At 39.6% G+C, this 21,529-nt stretch overlaps 1 protein-coding gene and 1 pseudogene across 1 annotated transcript; one reads left to right on the top strand and one right to left on the bottom strand.

Annotated features, from left to right (window-relative positions):
* Nucleotides 1-4,879: 4,879 nt before the first annotated feature.
* Nucleotides 4,880-8,833, bottom strand: LOC115739528 (annotated as a pseudogene).
* Nucleotides 8,834-12,586: 3,753 nt separating this feature from the next.
* Nucleotides 12,587-14,693, top strand: LOC115739479 (disease resistance protein RUN1-like). The gene is made up of 3 exons (XM_030672587.1): nt 12,587-13,050; nt 13,297-14,080; nt 14,556-14,693. Exons 1-3 carry the CDS (start codon nt 12,587-12,589, stop codon nt 14,691-14,693), a joined length of 1,386 nt encoding a protein of 461 aa, XP_030528447.1.
* The last annotated feature ends 6,836 nt before the right edge of the window (nt 14,694-21,529 follow it).

Raw genomic sequence — 21,529 nt, 5'->3', positions numbered from 1 at the left:
TTAACCAGAAATCGCTAATATGAACGTCATCTACTATACATGGCATGACTAACACTAATGTGGACTTTTTTAATAATTTTTTTTCAATTTTTTTTATAATTTATTTGATTTTTTTTCCTTCTTTATTTTTTTTTATTGAGGGCTAGCGTGATTCGCCGGCCGACCATCACCGCCCAAAGTCCAAGGTTGGGATGCCCTCAAGGTCATGGCCAAGGGTCGGCTAAGGGCGTTCCGAACCCGGCCAATCTGGGCATTGCGGCCTCACTCGAGGCTAGTGAGGGCCATGGTGCCCTCGCTTGGATCCAGATCTAGCGAGGGAGTCACAGCCACAACGAAGGCCCGCGAGCCCCGACTTAGTAGACAGCGAGTGTGTAGCCCTCGCCTAGAGAAGGCGGGGGCATTCTTGCCCTCACCTATCTCAATAAAATAAATAAATAGAATAAAATAGAAAAATAAAAAAACTTATAAAGAAATTCAAATATTTATTAAAATATTAAAAATGTCAACATTAAAATCGGTCGTGCCACTAAGACGACCAACGTCCACGTCAGCAATTTTTTACCAAAATTGACAAGATGAATTGAATTGACATAAATGAAAAATGTTTAGAACTAAATTTATCCAATTGAAAATTTGAAATATTTCAAACTAAATTTGTACCAACACTATAGGTTTTAGACTTTTTTGGTACTTTTCCTCTTCTTTCCCTATTGTCACGTTTTATCACTCATTTGTGAAAGACAAACACCAATGCAAAACATGGCTCTTTTCCTTTTCAAATAGAAGTTTAAAGTTCTCCCAACAAAAGTAAAAATTTGAGAGATGAATCTTTGATAGCTCAACCTATAGACTAATATTCTTCTCTAATATTCTATATGTATTATAATTAATGACGTAATATGTCAACAATCATCTATATGCCTAAAACATAAGTATTTGGTTTCTTATTTACACAAACAGATATATCACAGTAGATGACATGAATCAATCAAAATGCAATTATTTGATATGACTTTTCTATAAAACCTAATACTGTAAATAGTCCTGCTATAAAATGTAATCATTTCGTGTTTATAGTATAGTCGATGTAAGATTATTTTGACATCATTTAACTCGATTCTACTATTGAAATGTTGAATTTTTCCAAGGTAACTTTAAGCAAAATGGCCATACATACGATGTATCTTGAACCGCATAATTTTTATCCCATTTTGGTTGGAAAATGAAAACACTTTTTGGATATCTAGAAACACAATCAAGAGAGGTGAACAAATGGAGCTAGGGTTCTTGGGTTTAAAAACCCTAAGAATGGTGTTGGTAACAAAGCCCCAATAAATCTAGTGGCTATTCCAATTTCAAAACCCTACTAACAGTTTATTTAGCACAATCAGTTCTCTCCAAGCTCTAGGGCTTTGGGCCGATGCTCGCTTGAGCTCAACGTGAATAGACTTCCGATCTCCCTCCCCAGGCTGGATGACAGACGACGACGAGGAGACTCAGCAAGAGGGGCAACGCCATGGTGGTGGTTGAACAGTTTGGTGAATGGAGACACATCAACATCACCATTGACATCGACGACATATGGGGGGTGGTAGCTCTGTTCAAGGTCGTCAAGGAAGGAAAAGTGAAAATAAATGAAAAAAGAAGAAGCAACCAAAAAAAAAAAAAAAATCCCTAGCTATCAAGATACGATCCAATTAATTTGGAAGTCCATATGATATGCGTCTACTAAGCGAATCATTAATATCCCGAATTACGTGCGAGGCCACATGTTTATTTCCCGATTGAATTTCATATTTACTACTCCTGTTGTCCAATTCTGGTCATCAGATGTGAAAATTTCATATTTTTTAAGTTTCCCCTCCAATTTTACTTTTCTATCTTCTAATGAATGTTAGCATATAAGAATCTTTGGTACTTACAGCATTTGCCCTCTATATTTGACTGAAAATCATGGCTGAAGATTAGTTTGGAGAACACCGTTCTCACAAAATAAAGCACGATGATCAAAATCAAACGAAAGTAATAATAAGAGATGGATCGTTTTCGCAATTTTCCCTGCATTTTAGTTTGGCGGATCATACAAATTTTGACGGGGAGCATAAGAAAAACGAATTCAACGAAGATGGGGGGTTATTTTGCATCTATCATAACACCATATGTCCGAATAGTTGCTCTTTAATAGAGATGTCAAACGAGTGGGTCGGATCTGATTTAGGTTAGGTTGAATATGATCCGACTAATAGTAACCCATTTAATCTGTTTTGATATATTTTCATGCAAGACAAATTTAATGAACCATAACCGATTCGTATAACTTAAACACTTCTATATTTAACCAAATCATAAAATACTTGTTTCTTATAATTTGATAGAAAAATAATATTGTTAAAACACTTTCATGCGATACAATTAAGCGAAATTTGTTATAATTTTTCATTTTTTTTTATTTCGCAAAGGTATTTTTATTTTTATTTTCTATTTTTGTTTTCTTTTTTCCCTTCACCCATCGGCTAGCACGACGATTTGAACCGTTTTTACATTTATTTTATTTTATTTTTCTTTCTTTCTTAAACTTTTAAAAAATAAAAAATATAAATTAATATACTTGAGGGACATTGACCCAAGCCAAGTCTAACATACTTAATTTTTTAGATGGGTCAAAAATTGGTCACCCGACCCATCCGATTCAACCGTAACTTTTCGGATCCATTTTCACTTGATTCTTAAAAATCTTATATCCCGCATTCAACCTATTTGTACAAAATATGAGTCAAAAATGGGTCATAGACCCATATTGATGGCTCTAATCTTTAGTAAATGATTCCATTTCAACAAATCTCTTTCCCAACAAAGAATAAATTGAACGGTGCGCTTGTCTCATGAAAAATGAATTATGTGAATTTTTGTTTTGAAAATAGTTGCTTGTAAACGGTATCATTATTCTGAACAATTTATGTATGGACATTGTCATAGTTATGAAAAATTTTCTAGTCCATTCATTCTTGTAAATAATATGAGCAATCATCTCTAGAATAATATTTTCAAATTATTCATTTTTTGCGAAACAGCCTTAAAATTGTGATTGTCCCTTTTCTTTTCTTGAATTCCGACTCGGTTCCCCTCTCCTTATTTTTCCCTAAATCCGCACAAACTTTTGTTTGAAAAAAAAAAAATTGTTCGAAATGAAGAACGAATCAAAAGGGCCAATAGGCATACGATTCTATTGATAAAGGGATTCAGGGGTAGAGACGCTAGTAGTATAGTTATGGGGTTCGACTCCGACGCTCTGCAAAGACATTGTAAAAGTTAAAAAGAGAAAAGTTAGATATAGGAATGATGAAAAAAAAAAAAAAACGAGTCAAAGGATAAGGAGCTCGATTCCACCGACTCGCGAGAAAGGGAGGGGAAAGAGAGAGAAACCGTGGCCGCCTGGACAAACAAACCCAGCAAAAACCTGCCCACAGATAGATTGCTCACCAACCTCGTCATCAGCAGCAATTAACACTCCTCCTCTTCCTTAAACTTGCATGTCGGATTGGGTTCTCCAAGAACCGCCCACAGATTCTGTTTCTTCTTGATCTGTTCTTACAACTCTCGGTCCATTGAATATCTCTCTCTCTCTTTTTTATATACTCCAACCCTCGAGCCCCATCTCACTCTTTTCGTGCATCTCCCTCTTCTTGATCTTACAATTTGTTCAGCGCGCTCGAGTCCGAGTCTTGAGTCAGAAAATGTCTCCCACATCAGCAATGCTCACGCTACCCTTCCACTCTCATCAGGCGCGGTCTCTCCCTCGAAACCCAAGCCTCGGAGCTCCCACCCACAATGTCTTTCTGGGCTTCGTGTCCGGGAAACTCGGCATCAGCGGACCACCTCGAGCTGAAGCAGCCATCGAACCGGGGCCGGGATCTGGTTCCGAGTCACCGGCTTCTTTGACGTCTTCCACGGCAGCGAGGTTTCAAGAAGCGCTCGAACTCAGTTGCTGGTCTTCTTAACTTCCGCCATTGTCCCGGTTTTGTTATTTCGTGGGCGCGTCTTTGTATTGTCTCTGTTTCTGCTTTCGAGAGATGGGAGTGTGTACATAGATCTCCTCCTAAGCATACACACAAATATGTTACGTGCGAATTACTGCTAACCGTGTGTTCCTATCTTTCAAAGCATTTCATTCCCCCGTCAATCCTAATTCCGACCCCTCTTCAGTAGGGCTGATTTCGGTGGCGGTATTTCTTGAAAAGGGCGATTGCCACGAGAATACGTGTAACGTCCCCGACCCGACCTCAACAGTATCCGACGGAGGCATTCATGCCAAATGGGGCCGGAGCCGGTCTTGGCCCTAAGGGCCTAGGCGTCGGCGGGTGAGGTCATATGACGTCTTAGGCGCATCGACCTCATTTCGCCCCCACAAATTTTATTTTATTTTATTTTTTAAATTTTCTTATTTCACATAAGTCATTCATGATACTTACTTTTATTCAAGTGAGTATATTCACAATAACACATAAATATTCATATCATATCATTAACATAGTCTCTATGTCATTTACAACGCTCTACAAATTTTATGCTTCTACGTACATTATATACGTTTATGGTAAAAGGGTAAGGGTACGCAGCTCGTGAGAAGGTTCAAGACAAGATAAACTCATTATATCTGTAGTGATGAGCAACTTATAGACTTATTCGCCAATGCTCTCGCTAAAGATGTTCTCCTAAATATGATATCCAAGCTGAACTTCAAGGACGTATAGATGAGTTGTGTGATATCTGTAGTTACCAAATTCATGAACGTAAGCTTCCAAAAGGTTATTTTTCTCTCGATCGCCTTAACCACGTTAATTATTGAGTGTTTCTATCCTCTTATGTTATCTCTTTTTTATTATCATTAAAACATGCTTGCATTATGATAATTATTGTCGTACTAATATAAATTGTCACCAGTAGTATTATTTAAGTAGTGAATGGTACAACCCTTTCAATTGTGCTCGTGAAGCATGAGCTGCTTCATTGATCCCCCACATTATTCTTATTTTATGTATTAACATATCAAATCTCTCATAGGCAAAATGTGACCATATAGTTGGTACCGTGCAGTTCCTCTGGGATTTGTTTGTTGAGAATAGCTTCTGCGTCTCCGTCCTTCAGGAACCTCTGAGATTCTCAAAGAGTTCAGGAAGATGAACGTTGGTGAGCTTCGTCCTCTTGCTGATCTCATGCTTCTTCTTCTTGAGCTTGGGCTTCTGCGAAATACCATGGATTTGGGCCGCAAGTCTTCTCTGCGTCGTGTTTGTCGATGGTTTCATGCCATTTTTCTGGAGATCCTTCTCGATGTCAATCATGTCTCGGGGTAATTCGATACTCCGAAAGAGTGGGCTTCAGATCGTCAGCTACTTTTATGGGCACTTTGGGATCATTCGGGTAGGCAATATCCTCCTGAGAGTCGAAGTTCGATAGGAGCCATACTTGACCAGCAGCTTTCAAGGCCTGTATATTTTAGTATGTATGCCTTATGAATCAAGACCCATAACAAAGAACTCCATTTGTCATTCCAAACCAACACAAAGACGAAAATCATATGCTTTTTAAGCCTCCCTGTATACTAAACGCATAACTAGTGGACGTTGCAAACTACGATTTATGTAGAAACTAAAATTAAAAGACAATAGAGACCCAACACATTAATCCATATTATGATAAGAACCTCCTCATGATTCCGATATTGCTGACAACCAAAGATGTTAACTCCAATAGGAGATTTAGGTAAAGCATGGCAGGAACTCCAACATTCATTCAGCAGTCATTTCAATTTATTACCCTATAAACATAGAACATCACAAGAAATGCAAAAAATGAATTATAAACTCCAGCAACAATCAAGTGGAAGCTACAAAGACTTCACAGTACTCTCTAGAACTTATTTTAAGCCCCTTTCAGAGAAAGCCATTGTGTGCTAGCCTAGCAAACTAACGTCAGCTGCCTTTTATCTCAATTGTTTAATTAAAAAAGGAAAACCGGACTTGAGTCACAGTAAGGCAAGAAGAACGCGATCAGCAAGTAGATATACCTGTAAGTCCTCCATCACAGTTGGGTATGCATCCTTAAGGTCAATGACAGCAATGCCCTCCGTGAAGCTTCTTATCAACTTCAGTAACTGATTCTTGTCCTTCACATCATGCTTTGACTGAAGCAATTCACAAAACCAAAACCAAACTATCACTCCAAGAAAGCATGGTATATATTCATACAACAGAGGAGCCTCCCAAGATAGTGTACCTTGTAAGAAAACCGCTGGCCATCGTAGTATACTTTCGGGTTATTTGCCAAACTGTCAAAGACAGCTTTATTGGAAAGCATATCGACATAACATTCTTCGTTAATCTGCTCAGGTGTAAATGCCAGCCTTTTCTAGAAACATTCATTTCAATTGATGAAGACCGTTTAGACACATGTACCAGGTCTCAGATCCAAGCATCGATTGGTAATGTTTTACCCAACTCAAAGAGTAATTATGGAGGGAGATGGGATACAGCAAGGAAAGACATAAAGGGCGCAGCATGAAACAAATTAACAGGAAGCAGAACAGCAAATATGGAATTTGATGAGACAGATTGATGCCATTTATGGGTGCCAGGAACTTCTGGTGCAAAAGACTAAAACATCTGGAAGTACAAGCAGCAGGTGCCAAAGCTGCTTGTCAATTATTCCATTATTAAACCAAGACAACTTTGGAACAACGCCTCCATTCAATGAGATAGCACTCAAGAAAGGTGCTCAGTTCGCCCATGACCGTTATTAGACTCTGGAATCACAAAGACTCCGCGTAATTCCTCTATCATACTGATAAAATTCACTCCTCCAGAAAAATCATCAACCTTATTGTAAAGCCACATTCATCAGTCAATTAGTACATACTATCACACAACATATGAGGGAGATTCAACCAATTCTCCAATTGAATGATTAATGGATCTCTAACTCTGACCAATGACAAATCCCCATCAGGTATCCTACCCTACGTTGAGTAAATCAATTGCAGAGCCAAGCCAACTCTTCCGAACCTATTCGGTTTGTTGCATGTGTCAATAATCATTAGTATCCTTTAGAAGAGTGATAAAAGACAACCCCATCATTAGAATAGGAACAAACTTAAGAGTACGCATACAAATGCGCGCGCGCAAGGGTTTAGATTACCTCAAACAGCAGGTCGATGACACGCTTCATCTGAGCCCCTACAGGTGCTTTGCGTATCCCACTGATATATTTAAGTCTTTCGGTATCATCCGAGAACTTGACAGCAGGTATTGGAGCTCGTGCGCCAGCAGGAGGTGCGGGCATGGGCTTCGATGCGATCCTTGCACCTCCTGCTCTGGATACAATAGTGGTAAGAGTGGATTGACACTTCTCCTGCTGTTTCTTGAACTTATTCAACTGTTCTTGTAATGCCATGGTTATCGAATAGGTGGTTGTTCCCATCCAATGTGCGTGAACCTCTCCCAAAATTCAACGTTCAACACAAATGTATCTGTGCCGAAATATGCAAGTCAGCAATAAATGACAAATAGCGAGAAGCAAGATTCTGCAAGCTCAGCCCAAACAATTTCAGTTGACGAGATCACAGATTAAAGCACAACAAGAATGGAATCGGCAAGTTCACATCTTTTGCATGAAATAACATCGCAAATCCGCCTTCAAGCTTAGCATGACCCGTTCAATAATCAACCAAAGCCCTAATCTCTCAAAGCAGGGCTATCACAACTGAGGGTGTCAATGGGCCAGGACCCGACCCGACCCAAAACTAAATGGCACTGACCTCGACCCGGCCCAGCCCGATACTTGAATTATATATGCCCCCAAACTTCAGGTCGGATTTTTTTTTTTTAATTTGAATTTGAAAAGTACAATTGAAAATCAATGTAATGGCATACAGTGCTGAATGTCATATAAACCAAGCGATTTGGTCGGGTCGGGTCAGGTTGTTAATAGAAACATGGCTCATGGCACTAGCCGTTAGACTTCTATCAAAAACCCCAAGAGTTACAAACCCTTTTAACCTGTTTATCATTTCAAAACTTTCAACATCTATATCCTCATGCTTTTTAACAGCACCAAGCAAGAAATTGATCCAAAAGGAAGGAAAAGATACTCTAACGTGACAACATGCTCACAGGACTTGAACTTTTGTGCTCTTTAATAACAATAAGGATTTTCCCGGTAAGAGATATAGGATGTCAATAGAATATGTAAAATGTAAAACTTCCTCAAATGACCTGATCGCGGCATAGACGCTTCACACTAATCCCATGAAAACAGCAGCTAAATACATGCCTACAGCTAGCCGAATCTCATACTTGATTCACAATCCTGCTATGGGAATCTGTCTCAAAGCCTACAATAATTAGCTTGACAGATAAATGAAAGCTTCAACAACGCCGGATGAATCTAAGTCATTGCATATAGAGTTGGACACATCGACCGCATTGACAATACATCCAAGACGAATACATCCATCCCCAATCTAATTTTCAGATATCAAGAGGGAAGATTGATAGTGTTACTCCAACTCATCTAGAAAGTCAGCAGACTCAGCACCAACCCAAATGGGACTAAAGGGTCAAAAGCACAGTAGCAAATGGACTAAACTTTAAACCACATATAAAATGGAATCTTCTTTACCATAAGTTCCTCCAAGCATGCAGCTCTAGATGCCATGCCTCTTCAGTGATCATTTCAACTTGAAAAAGTTATTACAACAACCTGAACGCTCATCATTCAACACCCAGAGAACTCTGATATGACATCAAAAGCACCGAATGACGTATCTAGCAGACGAAACCTGCCATGGCAAATGCTAACACAGTGAGATCAACAAACACAAGGTATCTGATTGATCCAATTGAGACATGAGCACGTGAGATGGAGCCAAAAAATGCAGAGAGCCTTCTACATTGGGCAATAGCACCAGAAAAAGAATCTCGTAACAGCCCAGAACAAACCCAAGCAACTCATTTTAGCTAGCAATGCTCCTAACTCCTAATTGCAGGACAATCTAGCCTAACACAAACCTCATATATTTACAAAAGCTCTATATATAAGAGAGGTAACAGGCAGACCATTTACAAACAAAATACCTCAAGAAATTCAATCTGAAACTTCCGAATGGGCATCAGAGAAACACCACATAGAGATGAAACATATACATGGACTCAGGAGATCGACAAACATGAAAACTGAAGCACAGAGATTTGGATTGAACGTCCATACATGCAGGTGGTGATAGAACTAAGAGACTATATGACACTAGAAATCCGTACATTCCGCAATCAGAAGAATGAGCCTTAATCTAATATAACCACTTGGGTTATCGAAACATCAAGAAAACAACAGCGGGACAGATCTCAGGGAAGTCACCAAAATCCGCAGAATGCCGAACACTTGTTTTGCTCAATTTGTAACGGGTCTCACCGAGACAACCCAAGATCAAGCAGCCCAATGGCACTGAGCACCGTGCAAAAGGCTACTAGAACAAGATCAGTAGGAAAAGCCCCGCAATAAAAACAGACCCACGAACTCAAAAATCGAACAAGATCAGTAACAAGGAGGCCTAGGAAAGTTCGCCACATCAGTTAAGAAAACGAGAGGAAGTTGGAGAAAACACGAACCTAACACCCACTTGCCCTCGAAAAAGCGTCGATCTCAGCGACGAGAGATGCAACGTGCCGTCACCGGTTCGGCCGTGGCAGCAGAAGCCAGAGCTAGATGGTCTTCGCTTCGCGGAGAACATGCTGGGGGGAAAGAGGAACTCCGTGTAAGGAAAAGGTCGGTGCATGCCGTGTCGCGTAGTATTGCATCGGGGTAAGGCTGGGTTTTCTGACTCCATTATGGGCCGGCAAGCAGCTAGGCCCATAACCAACTTCTAATTACTCTATTCCATGGAAATACAAAAGATTCGCGAGTACTTGTGGTTCGCCAATGGGGTCACGGTTTCCGCCATCGCTCTCGTAGCTCTTCTGTTCAAGGATCTCTCGAAGAGAAGGGCAGGTCACTCGGCTATCGAAGGCAGGGCAATTAACGATGCAGCTGTCCATAATGGAACAGCAGGCGGGCCTGCTCGTGATATGGATTCGGCGCCTGTTAAAAAAAAAAAAAAGAAAAAAAGAGGAGGGTGACGTTGTGACGTCCCTAATCGTCATTCTCTAGCTAACAGCTCTGTTTATCTATTCTACGTATAACATGGGGCATGCGGAAGAAAACAAAAACATTCAGTAAGCCATAATAAAACAATCAAGAGCCACACGTGCGCCTAGACGGGTTCCAATCATATATACATGAGGGATGCAGCATCGAACAACCGAAAGTATTGGGAGGCTATCAAAAGGTATCTCCTACTCCCAAATAGGATCATCATCACCACACTCCATTGTTACCGTCATCGAAATCCACGGCTACTACTACACTCGGACATTATCCCAAAAAGCAACGGCCGTGGCTCCAATTTGCTACTAATCTCAAATAGGTTGATTCAACAAGAGTGTGTACAAAACTCAGCAAGTAAAGCACCTAACAAAACGACTATATCATGCATCAGTCACCCAATCAAGTAACAACAACAAGCCATGACCCTCAAAGCAACACACAAACCATGACCGCAAACAATCACCAAATAAGACTGGATGATGACTCTACTTTCATGCCATATGACCTTCACTGGTTTCATGAATTGCAAACGCATGAGCAAGCGCATGACTCGCTATTCCATCTTATCACAAGACTCCTACCATGCAATGCAAGCAAGCCAAAAAAAAAAAATCTAAATCACATGCGATTAATCCTCATTATTAGTCATATCGGGGACGCATCCCCGTATCGAGGAACGCATCCTCAAATATCCCACCAAAGAAACGCATCCTTTGGTCACTTCCAGGAACGCATCCCGGACTTCTGCAGAACGCATCCACAAGCATTTCCCCTACTCCGGGGCTTCCGACGAACGCATTGTCGGGCTCCAACACACGGCTTTCCGATTTCCTTCCGGCTCCCACGGGGTATGGTCAGAACGCATTCGACGGAACAACGGTACCAGACACATTGAAGAACGTGATGTTATTAGATACACCGAAGTAACGTATCGATACCGGATACATTGAAGTATCACTTCCGATACTAGACACACTGAAGTATCGGGTTCAATTTCCCATTCATGCACACTCATTTGTCCATTTTTATCTTTTAATGCAACGACCCGCCGACCTACGGCCACGCATGAATGAACAACAATGACCTCAATCCAATGCATTTCCATGGTCATTCAAACCTTAACAGGTAACCACCGCACAAGGACTCATCTCACGATGCCAGACTCAATGCACAAAGACCGACAAGGCATCCAAACACATGTAAGTTCACAGCCTCATCATGCACATCATCCGAGTCCCAAGTTACACTAGGACAAATGCAATCTGGGTGATCCCACGCCATTATTAGACTATCCAATAAGCCAAGATATCAATTTATCAATCTCATGTGACATGCAAGCCACATGACTTCCCAAACATCCATCAAAGCATTCGGCCTCCACATAACATAGACACTCATTGCAATTCAATTCATTCAGATGACATGCAAGATAATCAGTTAGTCATTTCAGCCTACGCAAGATCCCTAGTCCACAGTTTAACCTATAGATTTAACATGCAAGTCAACCATGAACATCCTCAAGACCCATAGCTACTTGGCCGGACACCCCTCTAGGACTCAACTTCGATTCACATTCAATTGATGAAATTCAAGACGATCAACCTCCATAATCCAAATACCCATGACTAGTAGATGCTAACATAATTAAAAGAATCAATATGCAAAGCCAATTCCTTGGACATGCAAGACAATCTCCATTTCGACACCCAAAACACAAACGGCGTCATCACGCTCAATCCAGCAAAAGGTAGAAGGCATAGGCAAATGGTTAGAGACTTCACTTGCCTTAGGTCCCGCGCTCGAGAAAATGGAAGTTGAATCACCTCGAAACGAAGCTAGTGTAGCCTCCTCCTCCTTTGTTATCGCGTGACCGAGAAGGGAAGAGAGAGAGCGGGCGCACAGGCGAGACGACAACGGAGGGGCTGAGCTGAGGTCAGGGTTGGCATCGTCCTCCATGGAAGAAGCGGCATTGGGTTGGTAGCGTCGAGCGAGAGAAGAGCACCGAGAGAGAGGGATGAGAGGATTTGAGAGAGCTTTCTTGAGGGAGTGTTCACACTCTAGATTGGAGAGAGAGGGAGGGAGAGAGAGAGAGAGAGATGGCTTTTATAGATGAGGGGAGGGTTGTGAAAGGCGGTGGAAGAGAGGGCTAGAGGCGGTGGGCTTCGCGGGTTCAATCCGGATCAATTTTCACACGAACTGCATCGAGACGATCAAAATGAACACTAATCGCCCATAATTCCATCACTTCACTATCTAGCGCGCCCGTCATTTTGTTTGGTCTACAACTACGGCGCTAATGACTAATGCCTCTAAAATATAATCGTTGTCAAGCCATGCCCAAATCGACTATTCCGCTCGTTAAGTTAATCCGACGAAATTCAGGTTGTCACATATGTCTTTGCTCGGATATGATTACGAGGTGTTCTTGAGTTTTAGAAGGCCGGACACCCGAGCGGGCATCACTGACTTTCTATACATGAGCCTGACTGACGCGGGGATCCATGCCTATAGAGACTACAAAGATCTCCGAGATGGGGAAGAGATGGGCCCGGAGCTCCTGCAAGCGATTCACCTGTCAAAGATCTCCATACCCATCTTCTCGAGAGGTATTAGTACGTGGTGTCTCCGGGAGTTGGTCCAAATGGTGAAGTGCAAGAAGACTCAAGGGCAGATCATCATGCCCATTTTCTATGATGTGGCGCCTTGGAAGATCCGACTGCAAACCGGGGTCTACGGAATGGCCTTGTCTTTGCACGAAACCAAGAAGCGTTATGGTGACGAGACTATCCGAGAGTGGAGGGAGTCTCTCAAAGAGACCGCAGGCCTAAAGGGATGGGACCTGAGCATGCCCAACAAGTGACTAAATTGGAGATTGATCTCAATAAGTTCCACCCATGTTTATTTTTACAATTTCAATCAAAAACTCCTGGCAGGTGATTTCACCAACACGGAAAAGGTAAAGTAATTTGTAATTAATTTGAGGTCTTGAAAGATATTTGGGCAAACGGATGGTTAAGGTTTTCTAATTATGTTTCTATCACAACATTCGGTTCAATACATTTTTTTCTTATTCCTTGTGCTTCTGACAATAATCAATATCAGGCACGAAGGTGAGGTCGTGAAGGAGGTAGTCAATAAGGTTTTCGGCGTGCTGAAGAAGGCTTATTTGGTAGTGCCTGTCTGCTTGGCTGGAGTCGACCATCACGTGGGTAAAATTATGCGAATGCTAGGCGCTCAGACACAGGAAACGCAAATCCTCGGAATCCATGGAATGGGTGGTATTGAAAAGACAACTCTCACCAAAATCGTCTACAATTTACTCTTGCACGATTTCGAGGATTGTGGTTTCCTCTCCAACATTCGAGAAACTTCGGAGCTTCATGGTATCGAGTGGGTGCGGAATAAGCTCATCTCTGATGTTCTTAAACAAAAAATGACAGACAGAGAAAAAAGTGATGAAGGGATTAAGATGATCAAAGAAAGGTTGTCCAGTAAAAAGGTTCTTCTTCTGGACGATGTCAACAAAAATATTCAATTGAATGCGCTAATGGAAAAGCGCAATTGGTTAAATGAAGGAAGCAAGATAATAATTACGGCTAGTAACAAACACATTCTTATCATTCCCGAAGTGGATTTTACTTATGATCTTACTTGTATGGATTTCGAACAATCATTTCAACTTTTCAGTAAACATCTCTTCAAAAGAGATTATCCACCAGATGAGTATGTCACCCTCTCCCACAAGGCAGTGGACATTATTGGAGGCCTTCCTCTCGCGCTTGAGGTTATGGGTTCGCGTTTATCATCCACCAGTAATGAAAGGTGGGATGCCAAACTGAAGATGCTGGAAAAGACTCCTGATCTAGAAGTTCAGAACACGTTGAAAGTAAGTTATGACGCGTTGGATGATCGGCAAAAGCATATCTTCCTAGATATAGCTTGTCTTTTCAATAAATGTGACATACTATGATTCATGCATTGGATGACTCTGAGTTTTTCCCAAGTGAAATCATAGACGTACTAAAGGACATGTCTTTGATATCTACGGCACTCGCTTATAATATCTATAATATGACAACAATCAACTGTCGAAATTCTTGAACCGTGTTGATGTGCTTCCATCTCGTTTTCATTTTGGGCAGGAAAAAGAAAAAGTCCATACTATATGTCTCAAGCGTGACCATTGGCAGGACTACCATTTTACGGACGACGACTTCTCGACTATCGAATCTTAGGTTTCTCCAAGTTGATAGTCTAAACTTGCCCAAAGACCTTGTGGAAAACTTACGTACGGAATTGAGGCTTAGCAAAGAGCCAAACCATGCGTTTTGGATGAGTGCCATTATTCATGTTCCTCCCAGGAAGAGGTCAAATCTCCTGCCAAAGCTGCGATGGCTCACTTGGCATCTTCACTATTTGATATGACCGAACTTTCGTTGATAAATCTAGCCGTTCTTGATCTGTCGTGGAGTGAATTGACGGAGAGTTGGGATGGTTGAAGCCACTTAAAGTTATGCTTATATGCTTGGAACCATCTATCATTAATTATTGGGCAGTTTTTCGAGCTCTAGAAACTTACCTTGGCATGACTTTTTTGTTACAGATGGCACAGAATTTAAAAGTGCTAAATCTGACAGGTTGCAAGAACTTGAAGAGAACTACCGACTTATCGGCACATGTGGATTTAGAAAGATTAATCCTAGAGAGATGCGTTAACTTGGTCAAAATTGACTAGCCTATCGGACAGTTGCAACACTTAGTTTCACTAAATTTGAATTTCTGCAACGAAATCTGCTGCCTCCCAAAGCTTGGTAACACGGTGAGACGCTTGACTGATGGGACATCAATAGATGATATGCCCGAATGTCGAGGTTCAACGAATTGCCGAATCTCTACTTGACTTTAAACCCGAAACAATAAATAGGGAATAGGACTAGTTGCTATCTTGGGTTTGTTATTGTTACCTTGTGTTGAGATAATTTTTCTATATTATCATTAATGAAGGATTACAAGGTTATATAAAACCCTCTAAACATGAAATAGATGTAGAATGACTATTCTACTCTTATCTGAATATTTCCTAACACTCCCCCTCAAGTTGTGATGTAAATATCAGACAATCCTAACTTATTACATAAAAAATGCACTCTTCTCCCCCTTAGAGATTTAGTAAAAATATCTGCAAGCTGGTCCTCCGTCCTTATGTGTTGAAGAATAATCTCTCTTTTCTGAACTTTCTCTTGTTCAAAGCAACATTTAACCTCTCAATGTGTTTAGTTTGTTCATGGAAGACATGATTATTAACATGGAAACTAAATTTGTTAAATTTATAGAAAATATCTAAAATCATAATAACTTTTTCACAAAGATAAGTCAACACCAACGTTATGAAAGTTTAAATTAAAATCAAGTTTAGTCAATATTAACATAGAAATTAAATTTGTTGAATTTCTAGAATATATAACACATCATGTAAGAACGGGAAGCGACAACCATGCATATTTGATTGGCAAGTGCCAATCCCCTTGACTTTCGCTTTGGAAGTACTTGCCATATATATCCACTTTGCTCCATGTGGTACTTGTCAAAATTTCACGAAGGCATTTCTCCTTCGCTACATGGTCTGTGGATCCCGAGTTTACGATTCATAAAGGATGAGAGCAATTTGTAAAACTGAACTGGATATATAAGCAACACTCTCAAGTGTACAAATGGTTTCTAGCTTCTTTGGTCACTACGATGGCGAGCAAAGCGACCTTTCTTGCACAATTAAAAAACTTCACTTTGGAAATATCATTCTTGAAAGGACGCTTTCTATTTTCATGTTGGTTAAACATTGTTTTCTTTCTTGAGAAATTTGTTCCTTTGCCCTTCCATTTCTTGAACCCACCTTGACACTTATGCTTGGAGCTCCGAACCCCACGTGAGTTAGAACTAGCACAATAAACATCGATTTCTGGTTTAGCCATCGGGAGGCAGTCCTCTTCTAGATCAAGATGACGCATAACATCTTCAAAGGTCTTTGTTTTTCATTGTGGGTCAAGTGGATTTTCATATGCTCCTAGCTATGAGGTAGAGAAGAAATTACTGCCTGCACTTACCGATCATTAGTAAAAAACGTGGCCAGCAACTCTACGCTTCGCATTATACTGCTCAGTTCACTAATCATATTTGACGTACGCCTCAAGTTCTGTTTAATATTTTATCTATGAGACATCTAATAAGTGTCAAAACTTATAGTGAGTGGTCACAGCTTGGTGACCGACGTCTAAACAAACTTGGCTTTTAATGCTTCCCACATATTTTGACATACTCAAAATCCTTGCACCCTTGCATGACATCATTTTCCATGGTACCGAACAGCATAATGCGAGCAGTAGAGTTCTTCTTTTCCCATCTAACAAATGCCACTTTATCCTTCTATGTTGTGTAGTATTTCAGTGTTCAATTTCTTCCTTAACTATGTTAAGAGCTTCTATTGCTCCTTGCTCTACTAGCACAAGCTGCATTTTCATATTTTAGATTTAATAGTTTTCGATGTTCAAAATTTCTCTCCTTTGTTAAGCTTAGCTACGATATTCTTAGATGTTAAAGCCATTATATATGAACACGAAATTCTATAGACTTGTATTCATGAACTATTAATGCCTAACATTTATGCATATATTTTACACTAACTAATGTACATTAATGAATAATTTCACATAAGGTCTCGGATTAGAAGTTCATTAAGTTCCCAATCATCGTCTAAGAATACTAATTCGAAATTAACATTAATGTAATTATTTATGTAAAACTGAGTTCAATAAAAGTCACTACAACTTTCTAGAACTTTCCACTCAAATAAAGATCATTAAATCGTACAATGATCCCCTTATCTTGTAATCATAGAATGGCATAGCATGATTTGAACTAATACACAAATAATTTATGCATCAAATCATAGTCAAAATGAGAAATACAAGATACAAATAATAAGTACGTTAAACTTTATACATGTTGTCAACAAACCATACTCAACACAATTTTTATGTAGTTATCCACATGTAAGCCATTCATTGTATTTTTTTTAAAAAAAAAGAGAAATACTCAAAAATGCCCCAAAATACGTGTATAATGGGTTGCAAATGTATTTTGTAACTTTAAAAGAAAAAAAAAAAAATTGTACAAAGCCTATACCAAAATGAAGATAATTCCAAGACGAACATAACGGTACCTCGTACCCCTCCATTGGACTTCATACGTGCCTGTCAAAGCTTCGGTACAAGAAATCCATGTGCGGTCAACGATTTTCATTGGTTGGTCAACGGTTGATCGGGTCGGATTTTGGGTCATGTTGTGGGTCGGGTCGGGTTGTGGTCATGGGTCGGCCCCGATTTTTGGGTAATGGGTCCGGTCGAAACTCGACCCACATGACATCAGCCACACGAGCGATAGTTCGCTTACGCGTCGACGCCCTCTCTAGCGCATATGGCCTCCTCCGGCGACAAGCGACCTACCAAAATTCTCATGTTGACGAGATGAACCCAATGGTATATTCAAAACCAATTTTCACCGTGAAAAAGCACGTGTAAAGGCGACGTTTCGCCATCGATTGGCCTGTTCCCGTGGTAGGGCGTGGACCACGCGCGAACTCTCACAACATCTCCCAACGATGGGAGACCACTCAGGATTCTTGTCTCGACGGGATGTTTCTGTTAATGTGTTCAATAATCATTTTTGCTGGATAGAAAAATGTCGATCACCAATGAACAATACCGACGAAAACCAGCTCATGTGCTAAAATCGATTACGAAACTCAAATATAATCAGAAAACAAGAGCCATGCTCTAATACCAATCAAGGGAACACATTCCCATTACATACGTAGCGGATTACATGAAAATAACAAGCCCAAGAATATATTTGAATCACCGATCGTAGAAGTATATCACACAATTGACATTCCTCATTTTCCACAGATTAAATATCCCGTTGCAATCCTTGAGAGATCTTTTATCCCGTTATCACATTCGGGGAGAGGAGAAGTAATGTCGTCGTTCTTCACTTTGTCATTTTCTTTTCTCTATGTTCCCTATAGAATGAACGATAGCCCAAAAGAAGGAAAAAAAAAGAAATTGATTTTTTCTAATTATGTTCTTTAGATATGTTTTAAAGAATCGAATGTGTCTCGGTAACATGTACAAATCTTCTATTTTAGGTCGAGGAAAAATGATAAGAGAACCAAAAGAGAAAAGTGAGAGATGTGAGACTTCATACTTGTCTGTGTTTCGAAAAGTGATTTTTTATTTCAAAAGAAAATTTTTTTTTGTTATTATTTTTTCTCCAAAACTGTTCTGGTGTGGGACTTCATACTGTTTGTGTTTCTGAAAAGTGATTCTTTATTTCAGAACCAACTTTTTTTTTTGTTCTTATTTGTTCTCCAAAACTGTTCTCGGGAACAGAATCATAATCATAATCATAATCATTTACGCTACCAAACATGTTACTCATTCTTTTTTTGTTCTCGGGACGAATAAGAGAATACGAATCGTTGTCATGCATGCCCTTCAAGGAAAAATGTTCTTCACTGTGGTATGTCATATCATATGAGAGGACATTCATGTTCTCCCCTTGAGATTTAATACTCTTAGGTTACGTTTGGTTGCCGGGATTTCTAGACAGGATAAAATTGGATAGGATATGATATAAAATCCAGGGATTTTGTTATATCATATTCATTGTTTGGTAACCGGCAATAATAAAACCGGATATTTTCACATCCTATTCTATCTATTGTTTGGTATGAATGAAATATTAGTATAAATGAACTTAAAAGTTACACAAACGAAAATGATAAGACTCCATCGTGACACTCTTGCCTACTTCATTTTTATTGATAATTTTTTAAAATTTTTTCCTTTTCTTTTTTTAATTATTTTTTCCTTCCATCATTCTCTAATAACATCTTACTAAATAGTATATTATAATAATATTATAAATTACTAAAATAACTAAAATATGTAATTAATATAATTTTTTTTTATCTATATACAGAATTTATATTATAAGATAGAAATAAATTCAAATACATAAATAAAAATGGGAATAAATAATAATGAAATTATTTTTATTTTTCAGTTATTTTGAAATTTTTATAGTAGAAATCAAATATTGTTTATATTCTAACATTATTTTAATTTTATTAGTTTGATAAAACTGTTATTTGAAAAGAAATAACTTATGCATTAGGGTTATTAGAAATTTTATCCACCGTTATCCCACCTCCCCCATGGGATAATTTTATCCATGCTATATCTGTCTTATATCCTACTATATCCTGTCCTAGGCATGCACCAAACATAGGATAGAATAAATTTTATCATATTCTGAATTTTATCTCGACTACCAAACACAACATTAGGAAATAATTTATGTCCTTGAGATTTGAGAAGGGTCGAATTTTTCTTTTTTAAATGGAACTTTGCACTATGCTACCTTCACGTTCTCCCCTTGAGATTTAAAACTCCTAAAATGTTAATAAAACTCCCCTCGAGATTTAATACTCCTATGTCAACCAGCATTGTCTGTTTTGACAGGCTGGAGTGATGCGGCAATGAATCATTCTTGTTAAACAATTATAGCACACTGGCCCACGATTATGTCAACGGGCATTGTCTGTTTTGATAGGCTGGACTGATGCGGCAATGAATCATTCTTGTTAAACAACTATAGCACTCTGGCCCGCGACTCTCTGCATAACTAGCTGATCCTCGCTACTTAAGTTTAATGACCTACAGAGATCTCCATTTGTAATACTAGCTTCTAAACTTTTTTCATCTCTGGGTGCCCCTGCTTTCGTTGCTATCCCCGTTTAGTTCTTTCCTGAAGAGAAGATCAAGTCAGAACAATGGAGAGGAGTGCAAAAAACCAATGCATCCGTCAAGACGAAGGAATAGCAGGAGGCGCTTCTGGTGCTCACACTTCAACAGAAAGTCAGGGAGTGGTCAATTCATCAGGATATGACTTTGAAGTATTCTTAAGCTTTAGAGGATCAGATATTCGAGCAACTTTTATCGACTACCTTTACACTAGTCTTACAGATATGAGAATCCGCGCCTTTAAGGATGATGTAGAGCTGCCCGTTGGGGTAGAGTTTGCCCCAAAACTTCTCCAAGCAATTAATGAGTCCAAGTTCTTAATACCTATCTTCTCGAAAGGTTATGCCTCTAGCATATGGTGTCTCAGGGAGCTAGTCCAGATGGTTGAGTGCCAGAAAACTGGGGAACAAAAGATCATGCCCATTTTTTATGATGTGGCCCCTTCAGAGGTTCGACACCAAACTGGGGATTATGGAAAGGCCCTTTGTTCACATGCAGACAAGCAGCGATATGACGAAGAGACTCTGCATCAGTGGAAGGCTGCTCTCAGTGCAGTTGGGGCAATAAACGGATGGGACTTGCACAGCAAGAGCGACAGGTGATTGCTTTTAGCATTCCATCTGATGTGCCTTGTATGATTAAAAATGGATGCATATCAATCGGTTTCTTTAAGATTTGTGTTAGTCTTGTTAACATTGAATTTTATGCTATTGAAGTTATCCCGCAGAATGGCGTTAACTAATGGTACAGTCCCAGTTTTTGTCCTATTTCAATCCAAACAACAATTTTTTTCTCTTCAGATCCTTCATTAACCGACTGTACCAACGCTATTTCTTCTGCAATGGAATAAATCCTTGAGGAACGCATTACAATATGTCTCTATTTTCCATTTGGTCTTCTCAGAACATAACTTGGTTCAGCACAGTTTTCTAACTCGTTGCCTTTTGTTCTCCAACACTAGGCGAGAAGGTGAGTTCGCCAAAACAGTTACCCATGTGGTTTTCAATGAGTTGAAAAGGTCTTACCTAGAGGTATCAGACTGCTTGGTCAGCGTTGACCACCATGTGGATGAAGTCATGAAAAAGATAGATGCTCAGACAAGTAAAACAAGGATTATAGTAATCCATGGGATGGGTGGCGTTGGAAAGACGACTATTGCCAAAATCATTTACAATCAACTTTCAAACAATTTCAAGAATTGTTGCTTTCTGCCCAACATCCGTGAAACGTCAGAAAGCAAGGGCATTGAATGGTTACGGCATCAACTCATCTCTGACATCCTCAAAATGAATCATACAGATACAAAAGAAAGAGTTGAAGGGACTCAAATTAAATACAGGTTGCGAACTAAACAAGTCCTCCTCCTTCTCGATGATGTGCATGAAAAGAAACATATGGATGCACTCGTAGGTAATCGTAATTGGTTTCGTGAAGGGAGCAAGGTTATTATTACAACTAGAAGAAAAGACATTTGC

The sequence above is a fragment of the Rhodamnia argentea genome, chromosome 2 (assembly GCF_020921035.1).
Source record: "Rhodamnia argentea isolate NSW1041297 chromosome 2, ASM2092103v1, whole genome shotgun sequence".
Classification (NCBI taxonomy): Eukaryota; Viridiplantae; Streptophyta; class Magnoliopsida; order Myrtales; family Myrtaceae; genus Rhodamnia; species Rhodamnia argentea.
Note: the sequence above shows the minus strand (reverse complement) of the source record. Positions and strands in the feature narration are given on the sequence as shown.